General features: G+C 51.5%; 1 protein-coding gene across 2 annotated transcripts; it reads left to right on the top strand.

Moving 5' to 3' along the window:
- Window positions 1–3,348: 3,348 nt before the first annotated feature.
- Window positions 3,349–23,617, top strand: SPG7 (SPG7 matrix AAA peptidase subunit, paraplegin). 2 transcript variants are annotated; one of them, XM_058155090.1, is made up of 17 exons: window positions 3,349–3,595; window positions 3,699–3,777; window positions 4,961–5,092; window positions 9,289–9,530; window positions 10,156–10,295; window positions 11,404–11,557; window positions 12,779–12,904; window positions 13,143–13,305; window positions 13,795–13,968; window positions 16,388–16,512; window positions 17,554–17,656; window positions 19,551–19,661; window positions 20,456–20,571; window positions 20,660–20,816; window positions 20,964–21,127; window positions 21,397–21,474; window positions 22,633–23,617. In XM_058155090.1, exons 1-17 carry the CDS (start codon window positions 3,446–3,448, stop codon window positions 22,840–22,842), a joined length of 2,424 nt encoding a protein of 807 aa, XP_058011073.1. In that variant the 5' UTR covers window positions 3,349–3,445; the 3' UTR covers window positions 22,843–23,617. The 2 variants fall into 2 exon arrangements, with proteins under 2 accessions (XP_058011073.1, XP_058011074.1); XM_058155091.1 differs by having other exon boundaries at window positions 3,351–3,595; window positions 11,455–11,557.
- The last annotated feature ends 1,106 nt before the right edge of the window (window positions 23,618–24,723 follow it).

Here is a 24,723-nt window from a genome sequence, read left to right as displayed (position 1 = left end):
CCGATGAGACGGGCCTCCCCATTGGCTGGCTGCGGAGCGAGGCGGCGAGGCGGAGCCCGGACGCTGACTGGAGCGCGCGTGACGTGTCCCAGGACCCTCGGGCCTCTTCCCGGCGGTCGCGTGCCCGCGCGCGTACGTGAGTGCGTGCGGAGGAGGGGCTCTCCCAGGCAGCGCAAACGGGAAGGGAGGGGAGAGCGCGAGAGAGAGGCACCCTGGGATTGGTCCAAATCCGACGGATTAGCCAATCTCCACCGAGGTCACGTGAGGGGCGCCGCGCTGCCCCGTGCAGCTGTTGCCAGGGTAACCGAGAGGGGGCTGGTCGCCGCAATGGGGCCGCATCGCCCGAGCACGGAACACGCCGGCCGGAAATGCGGCCGCTGCCGGCGGGACGGTGGCCTCCTCGCCGCCTTGTTCCAGTGCTCGGCAGCCAGCCGCCTGGCTCCGCCCGGGGCTTTGGGGACGAGCCCTCCCGGGCAGGGAGACGCTTCCCCCGCGCTCCGCCCAAACAGCAGCTGCACCTTGCCCCAAATTCCGGCGGATCCTGCTGTGGCAGCTGCCCGGGTCACGGGCCGAGCCGCTAAGCAGGAGCGCGGGACATGCAGGGCTCTTCTGGGTAACTCGAAGGGGGCCCCGGTGCTAGAAAATAAGGGGACGGACACGCACACACTCTTACGCATGTTTGGCATCAAGTGCGGCCCACTCCCATTTATAAGGTAAAGGTAAAGGTTCCCCTCGCACATACATGCTAGTCGTTCCTGACTCTAGGGGGCGGTGCCCATCTCCATTTCAAAGCCGAAGAGCCAGCGCTGTCCGAAGACGTCTCCGTGGTCATGTGGCCGGCATGACTGGAGGCCAAAGGCGCACGGAACGCTGTTACCTTCCCTATTTTTCTCCTTCCATTTTTTTTACCTGCTTTCGAACTGCTAGGTTGGCAGAAGCTGGGACAAGTAACAGGAGCTCACCCCGTTACACCGCAGCACTAGGGATTCGAACAGCTGAGCTACCGACCTTTTGATCAACAAGCTCAACGTCCTAGCCCCTGAGCCACCGTGTCCCTTACTCCCATTTATAACCCATTTTTATTTTTTTCAAAACTAAACCAAAGCGGTGAGCATATCTAATAGTCCTCCTCCCATAATTTTCCCACAACAACCCTGTGAGGTGGATTGGGCTGAGAGCTGACTGGTGCCCTCAGGCAGGATTGAAACTATACACCCCCCAGTTGACCGGTCCCTTCACCATTAGACCAAACTGGCTCTATTCATACCCCAATATGAAATTCCCAGGCGGCTTCAAAACATTTAAGGTATATTTCTATGGGTTGGAAATTCCAGGTCTGCCCTCTTATGTTCTGTTCCTCCCTATGAGGAGAGAATAAACTCGGAAGACGAAAAGATTGTCCAAAATTTCTTGAGCAGTTGTGGAGAACATGGTGATTGCCCCAGAAGCTGAACTCTTCCAATTGCATGCCCAAGATACAATCTAGGGAGTTTTTAAAAAGAATATTTGAATTAAAAGAATAAGTCCTACATGGCCTACGGTATGCGGCATTGTGCATTTATTTATTCATATTACATGACCCATCACCATTATTTCTTTTTATTAACATTCTCCAGCAACTTGAAAAAAATACTACCAAAATCCCCCACTGATGTCATAGCCGGAACATGGCTGTGTGTTTGATGACTGAAGGTTGGACGTGTTCCCAAAGGAAGCTTTATTACCAAAGGACACTGCATGAAATCACCTTTTTTCAAGGTTATATTTCAAACATTCAGAGTAGAAGATAATGCATACTATTATATATTTACTCTGAACAGCTGAAATTAAACTTTAGATTCAGAGCCAAAATGGAAATGCCTGGAATTCTAATAATCTATAAGTATCCTCCTCTACAATAAGTTAAAAAGCATTATAAGAGAACCAACCTGATTTTTCTTTGAACCACATGTTGAGTACCTTTTTATAATTTTACATGCTTCAACCTTCCAGCACATGAAGCTTCAATCAAGGCAGCCATTTTTAGTATTTCATAGTCGCTTGCAATATTTCATCATAAGAAGCCAATGTCTATCTTAATGCAAGTGACAGATTTTTTTTTCCTGGCCCACTTCCTCCACAATCACTTTCAAAATGTCACCTCTGTCAATAAAATAATCTAGTTGAATTTTATGTCTATACATCAAATGTTTCTCAGTTAAGAACCAGTTATCTAAATAGGCATGTAGATTATGCAATAGGCTCTTGGTCTCATCAAAAGTTTACTCGTGTCCCAGAGGGAACCAGTTAACATCCTGGGTGTGTCTGTCACAAAGTTGATTGCTATTAACATAAGGAAAAGTTTTCCAAGTCTGTTGTTGTTTGGAGAATGGAACCATTTATTTAGGGAAGAGCAGTGATGTTTCCATTCAGTGAAATTGTGGAAGCCTCTCAAACATTGCAAATCTGATCTTCAAACAAAATATTACACAGCTTTAACATTATTTCTGCCTAAACTAAGTTTATTTTCTAGCCACACTGCATTAACTCTTTTTCTCTCTGTTGCTCAACTATTAAGTATCTCCTGCTTATCCAACTGAGCAAATTCTCTTCTGCAACCTGACTCCCATGCCTTTTTACGAAAGGAACCTGCAGGTCTTAAAGTTGTGTGCCAATTGAGAGTCTCTGGGTGAAGTGAGCATCCTTTTAATAACCCTGGTGTGTCTACATGCAAATTGGAAAGCACCGCACCCACTTCTGGAACCAGAATAAATACATTTTTGGCCATGGTGCTGAAGTTTCCCACTTCCCTATTTTACTCTGCTGTCGGTGATGCTATCCTCTTTCTTTACACGTCCTAATTCCTCCTCACCAGCGAGTTGGTTCCAGGCCTTTTATTATGATGCTTCCAGTTATGCAACCTAAGGTTGCACGGACATGCCCAAACCCTACAACCCAACGGGTGCAGCGCCCTTAGGCTGGCTTCCATCCGCGCTGGGGGCCTCCGGGGCCTTCTTTCCCCACCATTTATTTATTTCACTTATTCATTTTTTATTGTATTTTATTTGTCAAGCATATATAAGATAACAAAAGTATAAACGTAATTTGAATACATGAAAAGGATACGAGTAAAAAGGAATTTGCTGGGCCCTCCGCGCCATGGGGGGGGGGCGGGCTTGTCCTTCAATCACCCGGCAGCTCCAGGCCTGAAAAAGAGCGAGTGCCGCCCCCGCCCCTGGTCTCACCCCCGTTGCAGGCCCGGGGGGGGGGAAGTCGGGCTGCGGCACCACAAAACCCATGGTGCCCGGCCAGGCACCTTTAAAGGCCGGTGACCGGGCCTCCCCCTCGCTCCCCCCGCCAGGTGGCGGCACGGGGTCTCCCTGCAGGGCGGCCGCCATCTTGACAGCGGGCTGCCCGCTTCCTAGATGGCCGCCGCCTTCCCGTCGCGCGGCCTGCCTGCCCGGGGATGACGGGCGCCGCCTCGCTGCTGCTGCTGCTGCTCCGGCGCCGCGGCCTCCTCCGGCCCGGGGCTCCTCTGCCGGGCGGCGCTCCGGGGGCCCTGGCGCGCCGCTGGACCCGAGTCCCCTGGGAGCGCCGGCCGGGCGGCGACCTTCAGGTGAGCGGGCCAGCCGGGCCCGGGCCAGGCGTGGGGTGGGGGCTCCGCGAAGGGTCCGCTCGGGCTCCCCTGACCTCCCCTCGGCCCCCGTTCTGCCTTTCAGCCCCGGCTGCCCGGCGCGCTCTCGAGGGGCTGCTGGGCCCGGCCTGCGTGGACCCCCGCCCGGCTGTGGAGGCTGCTGGGTGAGTAGGAAGCGTCGCCCGTCCTCCACCCCCCCCCCACCCCGCACGCCCCCTCCTCTGCATTGTAAGGGGTCCCGTTTGTGTTTTCTAGGGTGGATGGACGGGCGGGGGTTTTGCCCGTTTTTCCTTTCCTTGGAATGCCAACCGCCCCGGGCGCTGCAGGGGAGACGGGCAGCCCCAGAAATGTATTCAGCCGTAAAACCAGTCCTGGGCAAGGGAGGAAGGGGCTGCGGGGCTTCTGCCCAGAGATGCCAGAGCCGCTCAAGAGAGGGGAGAGGTGGGGAGGGGGGGGCTTATATTTCGCCCCTGGGCGGCCCCTCTTAGCCATTCTTCGCTCTGATCTTCCTCTTCCCAGCCCAGGCAAGAGGCCGAGGCTCGGGCGGGGGCGGGCGGGGGCGGCGTCCTGCCAGTGCCCACAGATGCCCGGCTGCCCTTTGGGGCCTCCCCTGCTGAGGAGCCTGCAAAAGATGCTCCGGAGGACTCTGTCTTTGCCCCAGGGTTGCACTCCAGAGTAAAAAAAGGGATAAAGAATGAGGGTATGGAGGGGGAAACTGGGTAGAGTTAACTTTCACTTAAATGTTTTTAGGTCACTCCTCCCTTACTGGGAGCCATAAAAGTGCTATTCTACAGTGAAAACAGTAATTTTAAAAAAAAATCAACTACAGCAATATAATTCATAAAATGCCTAAGGGAAGCTGGTCAGGGAGCCCTCTGTTTCATAAAATGGTTTCAAATGCCTGAGCGCTTCTCTGGGTTTGCATCTGGCGCAACAAGGTCAGCATCCTGGCCCAGTTGGAGCAAAGGAGCTCTTCTCTCCCCACCTCTCTCCACGTCCTGTCCTATCCAAATGGTCCTTGAAGAGGCAGCTCACACAGGATGCTTCGAAGCCATTCTGGGAAAGGAGGAACTCGCTGGAGTTTCACCTGAAGCCTGGTTGATGGTGGACCAGCCTGCCTGCCTGCCTGCCTGTTTTCCTTTTGGCTGCCTCCCTGTCCCGCTGGAATGGTTCCCACCAGGCGATGGTTGAAAGGGCCACCTGGCAGAGCTACAGGTTCTGTCTCCAGTCTGGGATGCTGAAAGTTAATCCAAACCTGGGCCCTTCATTTGAAACTCTGAGAACTCTGCTTGTTTGGAATGACGGCTGAGCGGTTCTGCACTCCTGGCTCTTCTTTGTGCCAAACAGATCAGAGGTACCTGGCCTTGACTGCGGGCTTCCTTACTGGTGGCACCTGCTGCTATTTTTCTACATCTGGTTCTCATCGCAATGACCGAAACGGGGGAAAGCCCAAAGGGAAATCCCCAAAGGAAGATGAGGGTAAGTTCGGATTTATATGCAGTTTTGCTATGAAGCCCCTAACAGCTTTTTTGGGTTTGGGCGAAGCATGTTCATCTTCTCTTTTCTGTCAGCCTACTTAGCCTCCCCTCCAGCTCGGATCTCTGCATCTTAAGTTACTCTGAACAAGCTGGGTCTCATCAACAGTGTTGGCCCAGAAACATTCCTGTTTTCTTGTTTTGCTTTGCTGAGTTCTCTCAGATGAACAAACCTCTATGAATTTTGAGCATTAATATATTAAATATACTAATATATATTAAATTTAAATTGACATGTGCTTGGATTGAAATTTTTTTTTAGGCTTGTGGCCATTTTATGCCCCAGCTTAATTTTATAAGGAACTTACACCTTTTCTCCTCAGCAGCTAGGTGTGTCTTCTTACCTGTGTGCGCTTAATGCAGGTAACCCTGTAAGGACTATATCACAAATGACGGTTAAGCCTTGCTCTGGGCAAGGGGAAAGAGCACTGGATATTCTACCAGAGCTGGGAATATGGGCATCTCATTGTCTCATTGTTCATGTATCATTCTTAAAATTGGTCAAAGAAAAAGGTTAGCCAGGTAAATGTTTCTGTTTTAAAGAAGTACTGTGCATTTATTCAGGATCTTCTTAAAATATTTTGGTTTAGAGATTTATATGCATGTACATCTTGACAGACCACCTTTTATCTCAATTTGCCCATAGGAAGGCAAAACAGGCAAAGCCCTGCTACAAGCCTGGCCCCTTGTTATGTCAGCCCTTTGGGGCACATTCTCCCTTGTGACTTGAAGTGTTATGGTCTATTTTGCCATTTTGTTTGGGGCCCATCTGAATATCCCTCCTTAACTTGGCAAGGAGGTGCCTAGAAGGGTAGTGAGCTTCTGGGAAGAAGGGCAGGTTTGCTGCTCATCCTGTGCCCTGTAGGGATACTGAGACACTAATTGCCTCGGGGCCAAAAAGAGGCCTCTTCCAGCCCCTGAAGGAGGGCCAGGGAGCAGAGGCCTTTATCACATGCAAACAGTATGATCCACATAAAACCCTCTGTCTTTCTTCATGAGTTTCTCTAACACAATCCCCAGGAGGCCATTATTGCTATTTGGGTTTTACAGACTGGAAAGGGCATGCTTGAAAAGAGGGTGGACCAGAATCAGAAGGTGATTCTAGGTCTCTCCGATCCATTAAGTGATTTGTACTTCCACTGGGAAAAGCAGGATTCTGTTGTGGCCCGCCAGCAGAGCTGGCAGCAGATTTGGACACTGAGGAGGTTGAGGAGGAACATAGGCCTGGAGTCTGGGGAAGGCTCGGATGAGGGCTCTGCAACTGAGGCAGAGAGGGCGCCAGGGTCATGTGCTTCCTCTGGAGCCTCCGGAATCTGACATCAATGAGGCAAAAGAATAGTGTGAGCCTGTTCCCAGTGTGCGCATGCGCAGAGCTGCCAGAAGACGAGATCAATTAAGGAAAAAAAGGGTGACTTGGGAGTAAGGCTTGGAGATGATTGGCCCCTCCCATAAGGCATAAAAGAGGAGCAAATTCAAGTTTTGAGAAGTCCGTTTGACTCTGTGCTCCGTTTGGCCTTGCAAAACTAATTGACAATTAGGTCTCTGGCAGCGTTTCAAGGGAGATAAAGGTCCTCGGAAACTTCACAGACTGTTCCTGAATCATTACAGGCTGTGAATGACCATAATTCACAGCCATCTCAATAAAAGAGGTTTTCTGGGACTAAGATTGTGATTTATGCTTTCTCAGGAAGCCTAGGTCAGAACAGATTCAAATGAAACCAGCAACTTGTGTTTACTCAGAAAGATTCTTACTGTAACTTCTATATATTTGCCAGTAATGGGAGAAGCGGCTCTCTTCTCATACGGTCCCAGTTTAAAAGGGTATGGAGCTGCTTCAAAGAAGGATGTCTGGTAGCTGGGAGCCTCTCTGCCTAGGCCGGGAACCAGGACCTCTTAGAAGAGGCCTTCTCTGGACTTTCCCAGGGCAGAGGCTGGACCTGGCTTGCGAGAGAGAGAGAGAGAGAGAGAGAGAGAGAGAGAGAGAGAGAGAGAGAACCTGCCTTGACTGCTGGAGGGAAGATTCCTCTGATCGGGCCAGACGGTGTTACTGGTGGAGAGTGCTGAGCTCCGAGGCCCTTCCAGGCTGCAAGGGCAGTTGTCCAAAGAGGCCGTGGGCAGTGAACCGCCTTGCTTCCTGAGCCTCCTGTGGCCTCCTTAGAGGCGAGGCCAACCCTCTGAGACAGCGCAGGATGAAAGGGCTTTGCAAGTCTGCTTGTGGTTTAAAATGGTGCAAAAGCTCCTAAGTCCCACAGAATCTCTGGCCAGGCATCCTTAGGAGTCTTTTGGCTGCTGCTCCCGTCTCCTTTCAGCCGGTAACTGGGCTGTCCTTCGATGGCAGCCTCTGACAATGGACTTTTCAAAGGAGAGGCTTCCTGCCTTCCTGCCTCCAGAGGATACCTACTCCTTCTGCAAAAAGAAGGGACCCCGCCCCCCCCAGAGATTCCTTCCTGGGCCGTGTCACTTCTGGGGTCTCTGTTTGTGTCTTTGCCAACTCTGTTTCTGTCCCTCAGCTGTCTTGGGGAAGAGCTGGAGGGAGGGGATGAATTGGCTCAGACAGCTGAACCCTCCTGATAATGAAAAACTGCCCAGTGTGTCATAAGCAGAAAGCAGGCAGAAGGGGGCTAACTTGAGGACTACCATATTTTTCAGAGTATAAGACGCACCTTTTCCCCCCAAAAAAGAGGGTGAAAATCTGGATGTATCTTATACTCCAAATGTAGCCCTGCCCAGCTTCTCAAATGGAGGTTTCCGAGACTGAAAAAAGCATCAGAAACAAAGCTTCAGAAATGAAGCCCCCAAATAGAGCTTCAGAGGCTTTTTTTCTGAAGCTCTGTTTCAGAGGGTTTCAGAGGCAGAAAAAGTTTTTTCTGAAACAGAGTTTCAGAGGCAGAAAAAAAAGCAAAAAAAAGCAAGGCACAGAGCTCACAACCAAGGAACCTGTTGCTAAAATTCACCTCTGGGAAGAGCTGATTGGAGGTATTCCGGGAGGCCGATCCACCTGCCAATCAGCTTTTTTCTTATTTTCCTCCCCAAAAACTAAGGTGCATCTTATACTCTGAAAAATATGGTAGTTGAAAAACACCGCAGATGGATTTCATGACCTAGGTGCAGCCACGTATTGGGGAGTCTGAATTATGGGCAGTGGGCTTTTCTCTGGGCAGGAAATAATTCCAAGCTGTTTGAGCAAGAGCTCTGGGGTTTGCTAGATGACCCTGAAGCCATGCAAACGTGGGACCCAAAGAGGGAGGCTAGTTCTCAAACATGGCTGAGAAAAGGGCTCGACCTGCTGAAGAGAAGGTCCTGCTGCCTGGGCTCTGGAAGGAGGCTGAGGATGGGAACCGCCAGATGCTGCTGTTACGATGGAGCCTTTTTCCTTCCGCAGTTCATGGAGGTTCTGCTCCAAGCCCAGCACGTGTGTGAATGGGTTGAGGTCATAGTAGTGCTACACCCAGTTCCCGGTGGTTAGGAAGCCAATGCAGCCTGTTTGTTAAGAGTTTTAAACGGCCAGAATTTTGCCCTTCTCAGCAGCGTCGCCTGTAGTGCTAAGCCACGGTTTAAAACTAGAGTACTGCAGCTACGTCCCCAGGAGAAAATGGTGCAAAAGGTTCCTTTCCTGTGATTCCCGGGAGAGTTTTGGGAATAGTGGGAGTCATTGCAAAGCTGGCTTATCCGCAGCCTTCCCCTTGGCAAGGGTGGCAGCTTGCCCTTTGGTTCATAGGCAGCCATGCTGCTCTGGCCGTTTCTAAGATAAAAATACATTTGTCTTTTCCTTTTGTGGCTTTGTCTACTTTTGTCTGAGAAACGCTGCCCGCTGAGGACCAAGCCTGGCATCCCAGCTAGGTAGCTCCCTAAGGTCTCCTCCTCCCCAGCCATTGGCCTGACCTGAATAGGCTTCTCCTGCCACCCAGCTGGCCGGCCCCACTCTGGCCTCCCTTCATTCAGGCCAGGCAATGGCTGAAACACAATCCTCTTCTGCAAACCAGATGCTAGTTTTCTAGCCCAGCTTTGTTTTCCAGGGAAGGCTGAAACATTGAACAAAAACCAGGCGGGGGTGGTGGGGGGAGGCAAGACTGTGGCCCGAGGCATAATCAGCTTGTTGTAACGTTCATCTTGATGTGCTCTTGTGTTTCCTCTCCCCAGAGGAAAAGAGACGCCGGGAGAGGGAAGACCAGATGTATCGCGAGCGGCTGAAGGTCCTCTTCTTCATTGCCATCATCATGAGCCTGCTGAACTCGCTGACCACCAGCGCGGGAAGCATTTCCTGGAACGACTTCGTCAATGAGCTGCTGGCCAAGGGGGAGGTGCAGAGCGTGCAGGTGGTGCCGGAGAGCGAAATCGTGGAAATCCATTTGCACCCGGGGGCCGTGGTCTTTGGGTGGCCTGTGAGTGTCCTTTTCGGCCCTTCGTTTGTTGGAAAATCCCACTGTGGGTCCCTCAGCGTTTAAATCAGTAGCCAGAATTCTTCAGTCGCAGTTACTTCCTCTCCCCCATTTTGTGAAGTTTTCATGTTTTTCTGAATGATTTCATTAAGTGAAATTAATGTGAGAAATAAAGGAAGTCAATGGCTTATGTGTGTTCCTTGATCATTTGAAGGGCTTCCTAGATAGAACATAGCTAATGCATTTGGCCAAAGTTAAAACATTTGAGCTTTGGACTGATCTGAAAATGATTTCCAGTTCAGGAGTTAACTGGTGGGAAAACTCCAAATACAAAGAATATGGCTTATTCATATTTGAATAACCAAAGGATTGATTGTGGCTATTCTGAATCACTTTAGCTTTGGCTTGTATTTTTTTTTAAATGGTTTTGACCCAGACTTCAAGTAGACTCGGATGTTGACAGGCTGGGTGGTCACGTAGGTGAAGGAGTCATTTTCGCCTTGTTGGGGCTGTTTTCTCCATGAGCAGCAGGCAAGAGGTGGCTGTGTTTTCAGGGGCAGCCTTCCCTTCCCTTCTCTTCTCACAGGCTCACCTGGCTGGGACTTCTTCGCTTTTTTGTGTCTCATAGAAGCTGAGCCTGACCTACGTGATGAAGGTGGCAAACATCGACAAGTTCGAGGAGAAATTGCGAGCGGCTGAAGAGGAGCTGAACATCGACCTGAACGACCGGATCCCCGTCTCTTACAGGCGCAGCAGCTTCTTTGGAAAGTATGGAGGGAGGGAGGGTTTGACTTGCCTCCACCCTGGTGTTGTGTCTTGCCCGCTCTCACCGCAGCCGGGGTCTTCTTATCTGCTTCCGAATGCTGAGGAATGTCCTAATATGCCTCCCGGCCCCAGCCCTGGCTCCATGCCCAGACAGGCTGAGGAGGAGGAAGCACCTCCCGGCCCCAGCCCTGGCTCCATGCCCAGGCAAACAGAGCAACTAGACCCCTCCCCCTCCCCCACAGCATGTGAGCCTGAGGGAGGTTTATTACCAGAAGAATTGATAGGCGGCGGCATCAGAAGGAAGGGAGGGGCAGGCCTGGATAAGTGCTGAGTCATGGAGCCACACCCCATGGCCTATATAAAGGATCTGCTTTCTGGCAGTCTCTGAGTCAGGCAAAGTCGAACATATCTTGCTGAAGTCACTTTCTGGTCTCCTGCCTGCCTTGAGGACTTTGCTAGGACTTTGGCAGAGCTGCAGAGGCAAGCCTGATTTGGATTTCCCTTACCCGGCCGTCAGCGGAGGAGTGGGACACGACACCTGGCAGCCTCTCTTGTCCGCCTTTCTCACAGTTGCTGGTCTTGGGGTGCACAATGACCAGATGGAATGCTGAGCAGTATTGTCCTCTCCTGAAGATGAGGTCTAGAATGGATTCTGCCATGGACTGGCCTGAATCGTCCGGCCCAGAGCTGAGTCCCATAATGGACGCCCCATAGAGACTGCAGATGCCAGGACCAGGGCCCGGCCTAAGGCCTCTGAGCAATGGAATTCCTTGGGAAAAGGTCCAGTTTAGTAGCTGGAAGGCCTCTGCCTGGGAGTGGCCGGTGGTTCCTTCCTGGCAGCAAACTGTGCCTCTTGGCCGGGTCACCAGAGGCTCCTGCGGAAAGACACAGACACACAACGCCACTCACTTGCAGTGCGCTGGCTTAGATTCTCCTTCGAGTCTTCCCCCAGACTGAAGTTGCAGGGCACCTGTTTCTCCTCTTTTGGAACTGTTAAATGAGCAGGCAGCCAAAGCATTTACGGTCACCAAAAACTTCCTGCTCCCTGCTGTGTTTATTCTGTTATTTGAGAAATCCAGTTTTCTACTGTATTTTTGGCTCCCAAATTCAGACCTGTCTCCAGATGCCAAGGCCTGACCTTCTTATGCTCCTGTCTTGGCAGTGCCCTCTACACCTTGGGAATGACTGTGGTGAGCGTTGGCATTCTATGGTACATTTTTCGGCTGGCTGGCATATCAGGAAGGGAAGGCGCCTTCAGTGCCTTCGTAAGTAGCCTCACCTGGGGGGTGGGGGTGGGGGGGAGGTTGACATCCTCCAAATGGGGATGGTCAGAGACTGGACAGTCTGGGGCTCCTCCGTCTTCCTCTGTCGTGGTTGCCGTTGCTGGGGTTGCCTGCTGTTCAGCCTCCTATACAGGGGTGTGTGTGAAAGAGGAATCCCTTTCCCCTCTCAGGTGGGAAGGCAGAGCTCCAGGGCCTGCCAGGGCCAGTCTGCAGGCCTCTGTCAGCACAGTGTGCCGTTTATTAGTCAATCCAGGTGGGCATAAACTGCTCTGGTCTTTGTGCTGCCGGCAAACCCTTCCCTGCAGCAGTTCTCACCCATCCCTCTTGCCTCCGCTTTAGGACTGCTGTAAGCAGCCCCCTTTCCCCCCTTGCCAGGGGTCAGGTGCCTACTGATCTGTGCCAGGCAGATCCCCGCTCCATCAGCTGAGGAAAAACTGCTGGTCTTGGCCTGGCTGGGGGAGCACTCAGAACTGAGCCTTCCCCGGCTGTCCGCCCCTCCAAGGATGTGGGGACTGTGCCTCCAACCCAGGCTGCCCAGCACATCCAGGGATGTGGCAGTTCTCCCCTAGAGCCTAGAGACCACGTCAGAGGGAAGTGGGGAGCCCAGGGTGAAGAACTCTTTCCGAAGTCTCAGCTGGCTTCCCTTCCTCTCGGGGGGCTGCCTTTCCTGTCATGTTGTCAGAGCCCATCTGGGAGCAGAGCTGAAAGATCAGCTCCGCAGAGGATAATAATCAGCTGTGTTGCAGTGATTTTGTCCATCACTCCGGCTCAGAGGAGGCCGGAATGTGATACCTGCTGTTTTCAGGGCTGTTCCGCTGTCCCCCAGTCATCAAACCCCTTTTGGAGTCTGGGGGCTGCACACTTTGTTTCAAGCATGCTTAAGTCCAGGAAGCCCCCATCAGCCCTTCCGTCTAAACGGTAGACGGGCGTCTCTGCATTTGACTGGGAGGCACATGCTCAGCTGAAGGAAGGTTGCCGTGATGAGAGGATTCCATCCCCCACCCCCCAGTTCCCTGCTATCTGCTTGGTGGGCAGCAGCCAACACAGCCCCACCGTGGGATGGAAAGCAGGAAGCAGCACCACCTAGGCTTTGTCCTGGGGAGGGGGACGCAGGGTTTGCTAGGAGTATCTGAACTTCCCTCCCCTCCAAGCACCACAACCAACAAGGGCTTGGAGCCTGCTTTTTCTCCCCCTCCTTGGCAGAACCAGCTGAAAAGGGCTCGCTTCACAATCGTGGATGGCAAATCTGGGAAAGGGATCAGTTTCAAGGATGTGGCAGGCCTGCACGAGGCCAAGACAGAAGTCAAGGAGTTCGTGGATTATCTGAAGGTAAAAGACATGACTTGCCTTGGGAAACAGGAAGGCCGAGGACAGGGCATTGTTGGGGAAACTGCAAAGCAGTTTTTGCTTCCTCTAGAAAGGGCCTTTGCTCGTCCCGAGGTGCTTTCAAACAAGAGTCTGTAGGAGAGGCTGCAGAACACCTTTAGCCTCCTGCTGCACCTGCGGGAAAGAGAATGGCGCCTTGACTCTCGAGTGTCCTCTGCTCTATCTCTTCGTTTGGTTCCAGAGTCCGGAGCGCTACCTCCAGCTAGGTGCCAAAGTGCCCAGAGGGGCCCTCTTGCTTGGGCCACCAGGCTGCGGCAAGACCTTGTTGGCAAAAGCGGTGGCTACGGAGGCCCAAGTGCCATTCCTGGCAATAGCTGGCTCTGAATTTGTGGAGGTGATTGGCGGTGAGTCCTCTTTCTCGGTCATGGAGCCTCCCATGGAAGGAGGTGCTTTCCAGAGGAAGTGAACCAGTTTCCTCATAAAGACACTTGTGGCAATGGCCACTGATCCGCTGCTGCTCCCTCCTGTGTGCTTCCCACCTACTGATCCTCCACCATTTCTGACCTTAGAAAGCTTCTGCTGGAGCCCCGAATTCTTTGGGAGGTTTGGGTGGCTCTCCAGGGGCTTCCAGACCCCAGAACAAGCATTGGGGCTTTGGCTAGCCGAGCTTCCTGGGTTGCTCCCTTGGTGCTACTTTGCCCTCTGCTGGCTCCTGGCAGAAAACTCGTCTGGCTAGAAACGGACTTAGCAGCTTGTGGGTTTGTTGGGCTGAGAGCTGCGAGGGTCCCAACCAACAGGAGCAGAAACCCTTGAGAGCCCAGTCTCCCTCCAATCTAGTCTCCAATCTAGAAAATGCCTGGGTCAGAGCTCACTCCCACTTTGCCCTTCTGCAGGCCTTGGCGCTGCCCGGGTGCGGAGCCTCTTCAGGGAAGCCCGGGCATGTGCCCCCTGCATCGTTTATATAGATGAAATCGACGCGGTTGGGAAAAGGCGTTCGACAAACATGTCTGGCTTCTCCAACACAGAAGAGGAGCAAACCCTGAACCAGCTGCTAGTAGAAATGGACGGTCAGTTTTTGATGGCAAGGCGTTTGGTTTTGAAGTCTGGGTTCTTTTCTTCCCCCAAAAGGAACTTCGCCTCTCCTAAAAGGGCATTTCCCCTGCGGCATGCCTCTTCCCTCCCCAGTCCTTTCCCAAGCTGCTCCCTGTTTCCTTAGATCTGGAGGTCTGGGCTTCCCTGCATTGTCAGCTCTGCTGTTTTTCTCTGCTGCCTCTCCTTTGATGGGTTTCTGTTTGCTGGTCAGAAGGGAAGATGAACATCAGTCCTGGCTGCATTTGACGCTGCTGGCCAGGGAGACGCGCCACCCAAGAGGGCCAGTTCATGTCTCCCCCAGGGAAGCAGAGCGATTCCAGGAGTTCCTTCTGCTCTGATTCTCTTCCTCCAGGGATGCGCCAGGAGAGTCTCCCTGCTCAGGCAGGAAGACAGCCCTGCTCCTTCCAGCTTTTGGGGATGGGGGGGATTCTTTTTAAAGGCTGAGTCACTTTGGGGAAGGGAGGCCCAGGGAAGTGCTGAGAAGACGGCCGGCTTCCTCTCCAACTAGAGACTGATAGCGAGGGAGGCCTCCATAGAAGCAGCATTGCACGAATTAAATGTCCAGCCTTATGCACGACAGAAGTGGCAGAGCCAACCACTGCCCGCTTGGTCTTCCAGATGGATGGAACTGTATTTCAGAGTTGTAAGCAAAAATGAATCTCTGCCTTTAGAGCCATTTCTGCTCAGACTGGTTGAGAATGAGTCAAGCTCAGGTATTGGCATCTGAATGCTGAGTCAACTCCCTAATTCCCTACTCAGAGAATGTTTGGCCGTCTTCGTTTCTGAAACTTCTGTGGGTTCTTCTGCTTTATATTTGCGCCTTGCTTTGAAATGCTGTTAGTGCCCTTGGCAAGAGCCAGAGCATTTAGACAGCCAAGCTGCTGATGGTCAGGAAGCCCCCTTTTTCAAACTGATGTGCACAATAAGCAGAGAGCCTTCTTACTTTGCTGCCTCTGGATTAAAACTCAGCACCTGCCTTTCCTGACAGAGAAGGTGGCAAAACGTGGGCTGGACCACTAGGCAGTTATAAAGTGAATCTTCCTCAATAGAGTTTTATGGTCATGATTGAACAAAAAGAATCCTCATCCTTCTGTGTTGGCCAGACCCCCTTCAGAGTGCTGCATCCAGTTCCAGGCACTGACCGTCTGGTGGAGAGCGAAAGGATAGGGCAGCTAGAAAGAAGAGATTATCTTGGCAGCATCATGCATGTTTAGCAGCAGGTGCCAATGCCAAACACTTCCGCACAGGAGCTAAAAACTGTTGATTGAGGCTGGATGTCAGTCTTGGAACTGTAAGGGCACCACTTGCAGAGTTAAATCCCACAGGCTTGTATCAGTGGGTTCATGGCCACTGGCAGCTGGGAGGGCTGACAGGTTGACTGAGGCTGCTGAGCCGGCCAAAGGGGCTCCCAGCTGCTGTGGTCCTTCTCCTTGTTTATAAAGGGAAGGGAGGCTCTTTGAGGCTCACCTCTCCAACATCCCGATAGGAGCAGCCCTTGCCTGGGGTGGTGTTCAGCAAGCGGTAAAGGAGAAAGAGATCCTTCTGCTTGCAGTGCCAACACTGCTCTGTCGCAGATGCATTTCCAGAAGTGGAAAGAGTAGGCAGGGCTGTTGTGTGTCTGCAGCAAGGATCTGGACCTTCCATTTAAAAGCGGCATGCTTCTGGCAAATGGTGTGGCCTGAATTGTTATGAACAATGTTTATGTCATGAAAAGAAGGACTAAGGGCGACATGATAGCCCCGTGTTCCAATATCTTCGGGGCTGCCACAAAGAAGAGGGGGTCCACCTATTCTCCAAAGCACCTGAGAGAAGGACCAGAAGCGACGGATGAAAGCTAATCAAGGAGAGAAGCAGGAAGGAGAAATTCCCTGGCAGTGAGAACAATTAACCTCCAGAAGTTGTGGGTGCTCCATCACTGGAGCTTTTTTTTAAGAAGACACCGGACAGCCACTTGTCTGAAATGGTAGAGGGTCTCCTGCTTGAGCAGGGGGTTGGACTAGAAGGCCTCCAAGGTCCCCTCCAACCCTGCTTTCTGAAATGCTGGCTGGTGCTGGGTGGTGGGGGAAATGCTGGGCTGAATATGGCAATGGAGAGTCCAGAAAGGGCAGGTGTCCTTACAGTTGGAGTTGTCTGCAAAGACTGGATGGTATTTTCCCAACCATACCACATGCCTGAGTTCTGTTTTCAGTTGAAGACTGCAGGCAAGTGGTTGAAAGAAACATTCTATACTTTATCATTACACAACTCAGGTTCCCCCTCCCCCACAAAGGTTTATGAGCACCACCTTCCTGTGACTTCCTCCCTCCTCCTGGCCCAGCATCCACACTGTGTTGCCGCTGTGCCCGTGGCCTCGTTGCCCATGGTTTCTGAGGTTCCGCCCTTTCTCTTCTGCAGGGATGGGGACCACAGACCACGTCATCGTGCTGGCATCCACCAACCGAGCTGATATCCTGGATAACGCTCTCATGAGACCCGGGAGGCTCGATCGCCACATTTTCATCGATCTGCCCACCCTGCAGGTATTGTAATGGAAGTGAAGGAAGGTGCTTGAATCAAAGGCCAACTCTGCATGGCCAGTCACCTGCTTGAACGCCCTGCTTTCCTTCTTGCAATTATTCACTCTGAGTCATGTGATCCAGGTATTTATTTTGCTGCTCCTGTCCTCCTGGCTGAGGAAGATGGCTCCACGAAGAGAGTTGGAGCCTTCTCTGCTCTTTCCTAGAACTGGCCCTGAACTTGGAGGAAAGGGGTACAAGACCCCTCCTGCGCTTCTCTCTTTGGGGCTCCCCTCATTCAAGGAGAGCAGCGGCTCCTTTCCCCTTTCCTGGCCCAGCTGCCCTTTCTGGTTCTTCCCTGTTTTGGCCTAAAATTCCTCAGATGCCTGATCTGATCTGGCACCGGGAGCTAGAGCTGCGCAGCTGCCCCGAAGGGAAAAGGAGCAGGAAATCCTGGCAGCTGAGCCCCATCCTCTAATCAGGCCCATTGTAACCAGCCAAATGAGTCACACTCTGGCACAGGGCCAACCTGATCTCCCCACCCCCACCCCCCATTTCCTTCCTTTCATTTATGCATTGAGGGAAGGGGAGCGCTTGTGAGTCTGGATTCGCTATCTTGGTGCTAGATGGTGAAACGGTCGGGAATGCACCAAATTCACCAAAAGCTTTTGGGGTGATGAGAGCCACAGCCTTTGGGGAAAAGTGGGGCGTCCATCTCACCAGGCTCTTCCCTTTGCTCTCCCGGGGAAGGAAGGCATGGCTGGACAGGCCGGATGGGGGGGTGAGCGCTGGGCCTAGAGAAGCCTCGGGCCAGGATCGGCCATCTCTGGCTCAGTGCCCATTGCGCCCGAGACCTCCTGCCATGGAGCAGCCAAGGCCATCTGCTCCGTCTGAGACCCAGACAGGCTCTCTGTGCGCTTAAGCCTGAGAGCGGCCCTCCCCGGGCCTGTCCTTTGGGAGGGTGGAGGGGCTGCCCTTCTTTTGCCCTCCAGTTCTTGCAAGGATCCCCTCCCTTCTGGGGGATCTGGTGGCCCCACAGCCACACATCCGCTCTGCTCTTTGTAGGAGAGAAGGGAGATCTTCGAGCAACACCTGAAGGGGCTGAAGCTCTCCCAGCCCAGCAGCTTCTACTCCCAGCGGTTGGCTGAACTCACCCCAGGCTTCAGCGGTATGTGGGGAGGGGAGGTACACAAGACCCAGCTTCTCAAAGCCCCCTCCCCAGAGCTACGGGGATTGGAAGAGAGAGCAAGGAGTCCCCTCTGCCCAGCCCCCATCCTGTGGCGGCTGCCACTTCGCTGCTGTGCACTCTGCCTACACACCCCAGCTCAGAACAGATGTTCCTCCTCTTCCCCAGCAACCTCTGCAGTCACATCAGAGCCACGCTGGTTCTCCCTTCCTGGGAGCACCCTGTGGTTGGGCCCGATTACCTCCATGCTGCCCAGATGTGGAGCACCTCTGTGTGGGCAGCCAGGCCTGGCCTGCGGTTTGAATCCTGCTTAGACAGCACAATCAGCAGGCCCGGCTGTCTGCTCCCTCCTTGAAAGGCCTGTTTCTCATTTGCGGAAACCTCCTTCCAACCCACTTCCAGGCTTGCTTTTCTTTTCTTCTCCTTTCGCTGAACTTCTTATTTTCTGAGTTTTTAAGCATTTAAATAAAATGCCACGGTTGACTTTTGAAAAAGGCATTTGGAGCAAAATCCCTGGATGCTGGTAACAAATGAGGTTTCAATAGAGAAAGAAGAGAAAAGGAAGGACTGCTGAAGTGGAGAAGATCAGAAATACCTTCCAAGGCAGAGGGGGACTGATGTGGAGTCCCTCGGCTGCAGAGGCTGTAGACCCAGAGCCAAAGTCCGCTTGTCTTTCAACTGGGCGCCATGCTCGGCCTTAAAAGGAAGCTTGCGCAAAGCCTGGAGTCCCTGGAGGAAAAGGCAGGGGAACAAGAGATGAAAAGCAAATACATTCAATGTAAGGGTGTGTAAAAAGTATTGCCATCCTCTCATCATAAGATATTAGTAGGGAATTAGTAAGGGTGCTGGGAAGTGCCCGCCTGTCTGTCCACCAGCAGAACAACCTCCAAAAACTGAACAAGGCCGAATTTCATGGGGGCTGGCAGAAGAAGGATTAGGAGGGGGTTGGATCCAGCTGGTGCTCCAGAGGAAAAGAGGGCAGAAATGGCTCCCAGGGGGAGGGGGGGCAACAGTTGCGGCTGCCCCTCCCTAAGCGTCATTCCCCATCACATGATCAATCTTACACCGCCACCCCTGGGCTTCTCCGCTCACACATCCACACATCCAAATGCGTTACTTCATTACACAAAATACTGGTACCACCTTAGAAAGAAACCCAGAAGCCATTTCCTGCCCTGTTTCTCTACCTTAAATCCTGCCAGATGTTAAAAGCGTTTTGTTACCTTGCACAACTTGAAAACGAACCAGTTTTGTCAGCTACATTTCCCTCGCCTTGTCCAGCTACCTTGGTGTAACGTAACCGAGAGGCTCCACTGCCTTTCCTTGAAGAAAAAATGCCGCTCTTTAAAAAGCTGAGCGACCAGAGCCCAAGTGCAAGGCGCTTGTGTAAATCCCGAGGTCTTCAGGGAAGCCTGAAGATTTGCCTTGCAATGAAAAAGACCCCAAGATGAAGGTTTTGGAACGTTGGACACGCGAGAAGAAACTCTTAATGGAATAATAAATAGATTCACATTTGAGATCAGATCCTACACAGCCACTATTTCTGCAGACAGGAGAAGGCAGTTAAAGGAACAATTGATGTTGAGACTTAGTGGCTTGGATGACCAGGCAAAGAGGGCTGCCCTCACCCCCCAAATCAAGGGGCCAACTGGCCGCCTGGAACTGCCTTCCAAGCTGGGTTGGCAAGTGAGGAACAGAGAAGACGGTTTACTTTCTTTCCCTCTGTGGTGTCACTGCTGGCCTTGGCATCTCTCTCTTCTTACAACGGGCTCTGCTGGGCGATATGGGTGGGTGGCCCCACTGAGAATCCCGTCTTGGCTTTTTGATTCAATGCACCAGAAGCCGAATGAGAGGCAGCATGGTGTTTTCTCCGCAGGAGCTGATATTGCCAACATTTGTAACGAGGCGGCTCTCCACGCTGCCAGAGAGGGATACAAATCCATCGACACGATCAGTTTTGAGAGTGCTGTGGAGAGAGTAATTGCAGGTAAGCTTTCATTTTTCTTTCCTGGGGTTTTTGGGGGGGTGGGTGAGGAGTGATTGTGTTCTTCAGCCTAGATTTGGGAGGAGAGCAATCCATCCAAGTGGTCACCGACCAAGCAAAGCACGTTGGGTCTCAGTTCTGACTGAATTAGGATCTGGTGTGGACCGCCAGGCTCCCCTGAGGCATAATTATCTCTGATCAGGCTGTGTATTGTGAACAACACGTCCTTTGGCTTTGATAGGAGCTCTCTCAACACAAGTGGACAGATAGAAGCTCCCAGGCTGGGAGTTGTTTGTTGGCAGTTTTTGTTGCAGTAAGGATCTTCTGATGGAAGCAGCCCCTAGTTTCACCCCTTCTAAGTTGGGGAGTCTCCACTAGCCTAGGCGAATCACGCTTGCTGGAATTAGTAAGAGACGAGTGGCAGAGCAAGGCTGCTGGAGGTCTTCTGGTGGGAAACCTCATCTAAGCAGGCAGCTCTTTGGGGACAGAAATTGTACGGTTCTAAGCAAAGACATTGTTTTTATGCTTGGATGTTGCTTGGCTACAAGAATATCTTTCGGTGAGGCAAAGTTTAATAGCAGTTAAAACTAGAAACAGGTCTGTAAGTCTCAGGTGTGAGAATGTGGACTTGTGTGGTTGCCTAACAACCCATTTGTAAGCCTTTCTTCAAGCGAGTGTTGTTCTCCGTTTCCTTGGCCTCCTCATGACTCAAAGGATACAAGAGGCTTTTGAGCGCTTGGCCTGGTAATGCTGGAAACACAACCTGGGAAACGGAGCTTTGCGCCCCCCCTTCACAGGAGCTGCCAAGAGGAACAAGATCCTTTCGCAGGAAGAGCGGAGGGTGGTGGCATTCCACGAATCAGGCCACGCCTTGGTGGGCTGGCTGTTGGAGCACACCGAAGCAGTGTTGAAGGTAAGCTGGCTCTCTGCTGTGAAGCTAGATACGCAGAGCAAGGCAGGTCAGCTCACCATTAATTCATCCTCCCCCTTTCCTGCCCCAGGTGTCCATAGCTCCCCGCACAAACGCTGCGCTGGGCTTTGCCCAGATCCTGCCCAAGGACCAGTACCTCCTGACCAAGGACCAGCTCTTTGAGCGGATATGCATGGCGCTGGGGGGCAGAGTCGCGGAAGCCATCACCTTTAACAAAGTGACTACGGGTGAGGAGGGCTGGCCTTACGCAGAAAAGGGCCAGGAAGCTCCTTGGCTTCCTGGGAGCAGCGGGTGCCTCTCTTTGGATGAAATTTAAAAAGCCCCTTGGCCGCCTTTCCCAGCATTGCCTTAGTTTTTATGCTGCCTTGGTCCAGGGGCCCAAGATGATCTCCGGAAGGTCACCAGGATAGCCTACTCCATGGTGAAACAATATGGAATGATGCCCACCATCGGCCATCTGTCCTTCCCAGAGGCAGAAAGCGGTCCGGGGATTGGACGGCGCCCCTTCAGCCAAGGACTCCAACAAATAATGGACCATGTAAGCTCTCCCAGGAGGTTGAGCTGCAGGGGAGGCGGGACTGGCTCGTCTCGAGTTGCAGGGCTCCTGAAGTGGGACCCCTCCCCGTCGCAGCTTCCCAGGCAGGAAGATTATCCAACTGGCCTAATCCTGCTTATTGGGCATTCAGGGCCAGGACTCTGGATCCTCAGCCGCCTCTTCTCCTGGCTGGGAGCTTTCACTGAACGGTTGGGGTCAGTGGCTTTAGCCAGCGGTGGCTCCCATTCCTTCCACGGCTATCTTTTTCCTAGGAAGCGAAGTTGCTGATAGCCCAAGCGTATAGGCGCACAGAGAAACTGCTGTTGGACAACCGGGACAAACTGAAGATGGTAAGGCCCTGATACAGTTCTGGAGAGCTGGGGAGGCTGGGGAGGGTGAAAGGCCGGCAGAGAATCAGCAGTCAGTCCCTAACAAGCTGCTCCCTTCTGGCTTCTCCTGTGAGGTTCAAGTGAATCTCAGAGCAAGCATAGTATCAAAGAAAAATACGTAATAACACTCCTGCTTGAAAGCTGGCAAAGAGCTCAGGCTCTGCTAGGATGACCTCACCGCAGCACCTCAAAGACTACCCCTTTCAGAAGGTGCCCCCTTTTGTGCAGGTGGAGCCAAGAAGCAAAGTGTGGTGACCCAGGCCCAAGTAGATAGTAATAGATGCAATCAGTTCAAAAACAAACAGACTTTACTAGAAATGTAGTCCAAACTAAATCAAAGCAAATTCTTCATAACACAATTCTTCAGTCCTATCACCAACCTTGGTCTAATCAGGCAAACTGCCAAAGGCTTTTCTTGCCAAAAGTTCAAAAGCAGAAGACGCCAAAAAGGAAACAAATGCAGCAAGACAAGGAGCAAGGCTATCAACGTTGTTTTCTGACAAAGAGCCCAAATGCCGTTGCTGGTCTTTTAAGCATTATGGGAGGGGCCAAATCTCTTGGCCCTACTTCCGAGCTGCCCTCTTGCTTGAGCTGCTCTTGCCTTCTGGCAGCTCTTCTCATGCGTGCATTAGGAACAGGCTCCTCCTGTTCCTCTGCCTCACTACTGTTAACCTCTGGAGGCTCTGGAGTCCACACATCACTCCCCGATGGCCCTGGCCCCACCTCTGCCTCTGGTACAGAGTCCTCATCCAGGCCTTCCTCATCCTCATCGCTGTCCGACTCCTCTGCCAGCTCCGCAGGCAGCTGGCGGACCACAACACAAAGTGGTTTGGAAGACCGAAAAAACCAAGAGAGGCTTTCTGCACTCTGAAGTGGACCAGATCCTCTCTTGAGGAGCAGGAAGCTTTTGTCTCCTGCGTACATCTAGTTGTACAAGGCTGCACATTTTCAGGGGGCTTGCTGGGCCCAGTTCTGTCCCATTATCAGGGCCCCTTGCTTTAAGCCCCTGAAGGTGCATTGCAGGGCACCGGGTCGTCATGCCATTTTTGACTCCTGTGGCAAATGTGGAAGTTTCTGCTGAGGCATATTTATTTAAGCCTGCCAATTCTTCCTCTCTAGCTGGCAGATGCCCTGTTGGAGAAAGAAGTGATCAACTACGAGGACATTGAAGCCCTTCTTGGCCCTCCCCCCCACGGGCCCAAGAAAACGATCTCTCCCCAGAGTTGGATTGAAGCCGAGAGAGACAAGCAGGACAGAGGAGAGGAAGAGACGCCTCCCCCGTTGCCCCCCTACAAGGAGGAGCAGGAGCCTCACCTGAGCTCCGTTTGAGTGGCCGGTTGGATTCAGGTTTTTCTTCCAAACTTAGAAGTGCAAAGGGTGCTTGTTTTTGCATCCTGAATCCAGCCCAGTTTGGATGTGGGCAGTAGGCAGGCCAAGCGGTGAACAGTTCCGGAAGCACCATCTTTGAGACCCCTTTAGTTTTGGTTCAGAACTGGTCTGAGTGACCTGTCCTTCATGGAACAAACCCAGCTCTCTGCCTGGGGTCTCCTGCTTAGCTGCCCTCCCTAGAACCATTTGATTGCTATCTCAGTGCAGAGGCATGTTAGAGAGTTTCAAAGCAGGCCCTTGCATTGCAGAGTTGAGAAAAGCAACTGTTTTAGTCCCGCTGCGCAAGCGCCCCCTTCTGCCAGGCTCCGTCACTTCCTGTGATCAGTGTCTGCCACCTAGTGGTCTGCTGAGGAACCGGCATCACGGTTTGTTCTGGTGGAGAACTCCGGTTAAGCCACTCAGTTCCTGCCTGGTGGTGGTTGGCATTTTCAAGGGGAACCTGACTATATGCAGCACAATTGAATGGTTCTTGGTGAGGGAGCAAAGAATTGGGGCTCAGCAGCATCTAAAGTGAAGCCACAAGCTCCCTACGCTTGTCTGCAGCCTGGCAATATCTTCGTGAAAACCCATTTCTCAAATTTAGGAACCGCAGCATAAATGAAGTGGAATTTTAGAGTATATACATGTATTTGCCTTTTTTTGTACGCTGGAAGATATTGTATCTGGTTTTCAACGGGCTACTGTATTTCAATAAAGATTCAGAAGTGCTGCAGATCCCAAGTATTGTTGAACTTTAAGGGGGGGATTTAACTAGGAAAACCACATTTCTTATTCTCTGTTCTGAACAATGTTATCCTAGGGTTTTGGATGAGAGGTACGATTATGGTTTCTTTATTTGCTTTTTCTAGAATCTTCCTCCTCTTTACATAAAAAATGGGATTATTACATTTGTAAGATCATGATTTAGTGTTATATGATCACTATCTTTTTAAACAATGGTATGTTGTCCAAGAGACAATCAAAATGCTAAGAGAGAAACAAAAAGACCAAAACGCATCCTCTCCAGCAGCCTTCACTCTGATGAACGGGGATTAACATCAAACAAACATTCAAGCAGAAAACAATACCCTAATGAAGAAAGTGACAAAAAGAAAATCATACCCCCAGCCACGCAGTGCAAGTTACTGTATATAAACAGTGCAAATCCTATACCCAGTGGCACTGATAATGTTACCTAGCTGGGCAATTAAATGTCTGCAAGCAAACAATCAAGCTCAGAGAGCACCAAGGACTCCACGTTGTCAAAATATTTAAAATGCTTTATTACAAATTCAAAAAGCAACTAATTGCTTATTATATTGTTATTATTTATTGCCTATTTCCATTGCTTATTCAGCTTGATCTATTGTTTCTGCCAAAATGGTGCAACAAATAATTGTAGCAACAAGCAGGGTTTCATGTTGCTTAAGAAACTCGGACAGCCCCTGTGCTGTGGAGATGGAGAGAATCCAGTCCCTGAAATTGAGAAAGGGGCAATACCTTTGCAAAGTTGAGTTTTTCACACATGCACACACACATACCCCACACACAATTTGAACCACAAATAGTACAAACAAAGGCATTTTATGAAACACAAATCTTTTTACAGAACAAATGATACCATAGGGTACCTTTCAATACAGAAAGCAACAAATTGGGTGATTTTTGCACATTAAAGGAAATGACTTTGGCTCAAAGAAAAAACATGTTTTCCTAAATTTCTAAAGGGGGCTGCCATGCAATACGTTAAAGTATTAATTTATGCCTAAAATCCTAGGGAACAATGTTAACTGAAATACGGTGGAGTTCATTTTGCATTTTCCTCCTATTGCTAGCCAAGGC

The sequence above is a fragment of the Ahaetulla prasina genome, chromosome 12 (genome assembly GCF_028640845.1).
Source record: "Ahaetulla prasina isolate Xishuangbanna chromosome 12, ASM2864084v1, whole genome shotgun sequence".
Taxonomy (NCBI): Eukaryota; Metazoa; Chordata; class Lepidosauria; order Squamata; family Colubridae; genus Ahaetulla; species Ahaetulla prasina.
Note: the sequence above shows the minus strand (reverse complement) of the source record. Positions and strands in the feature narration are given on the sequence as shown.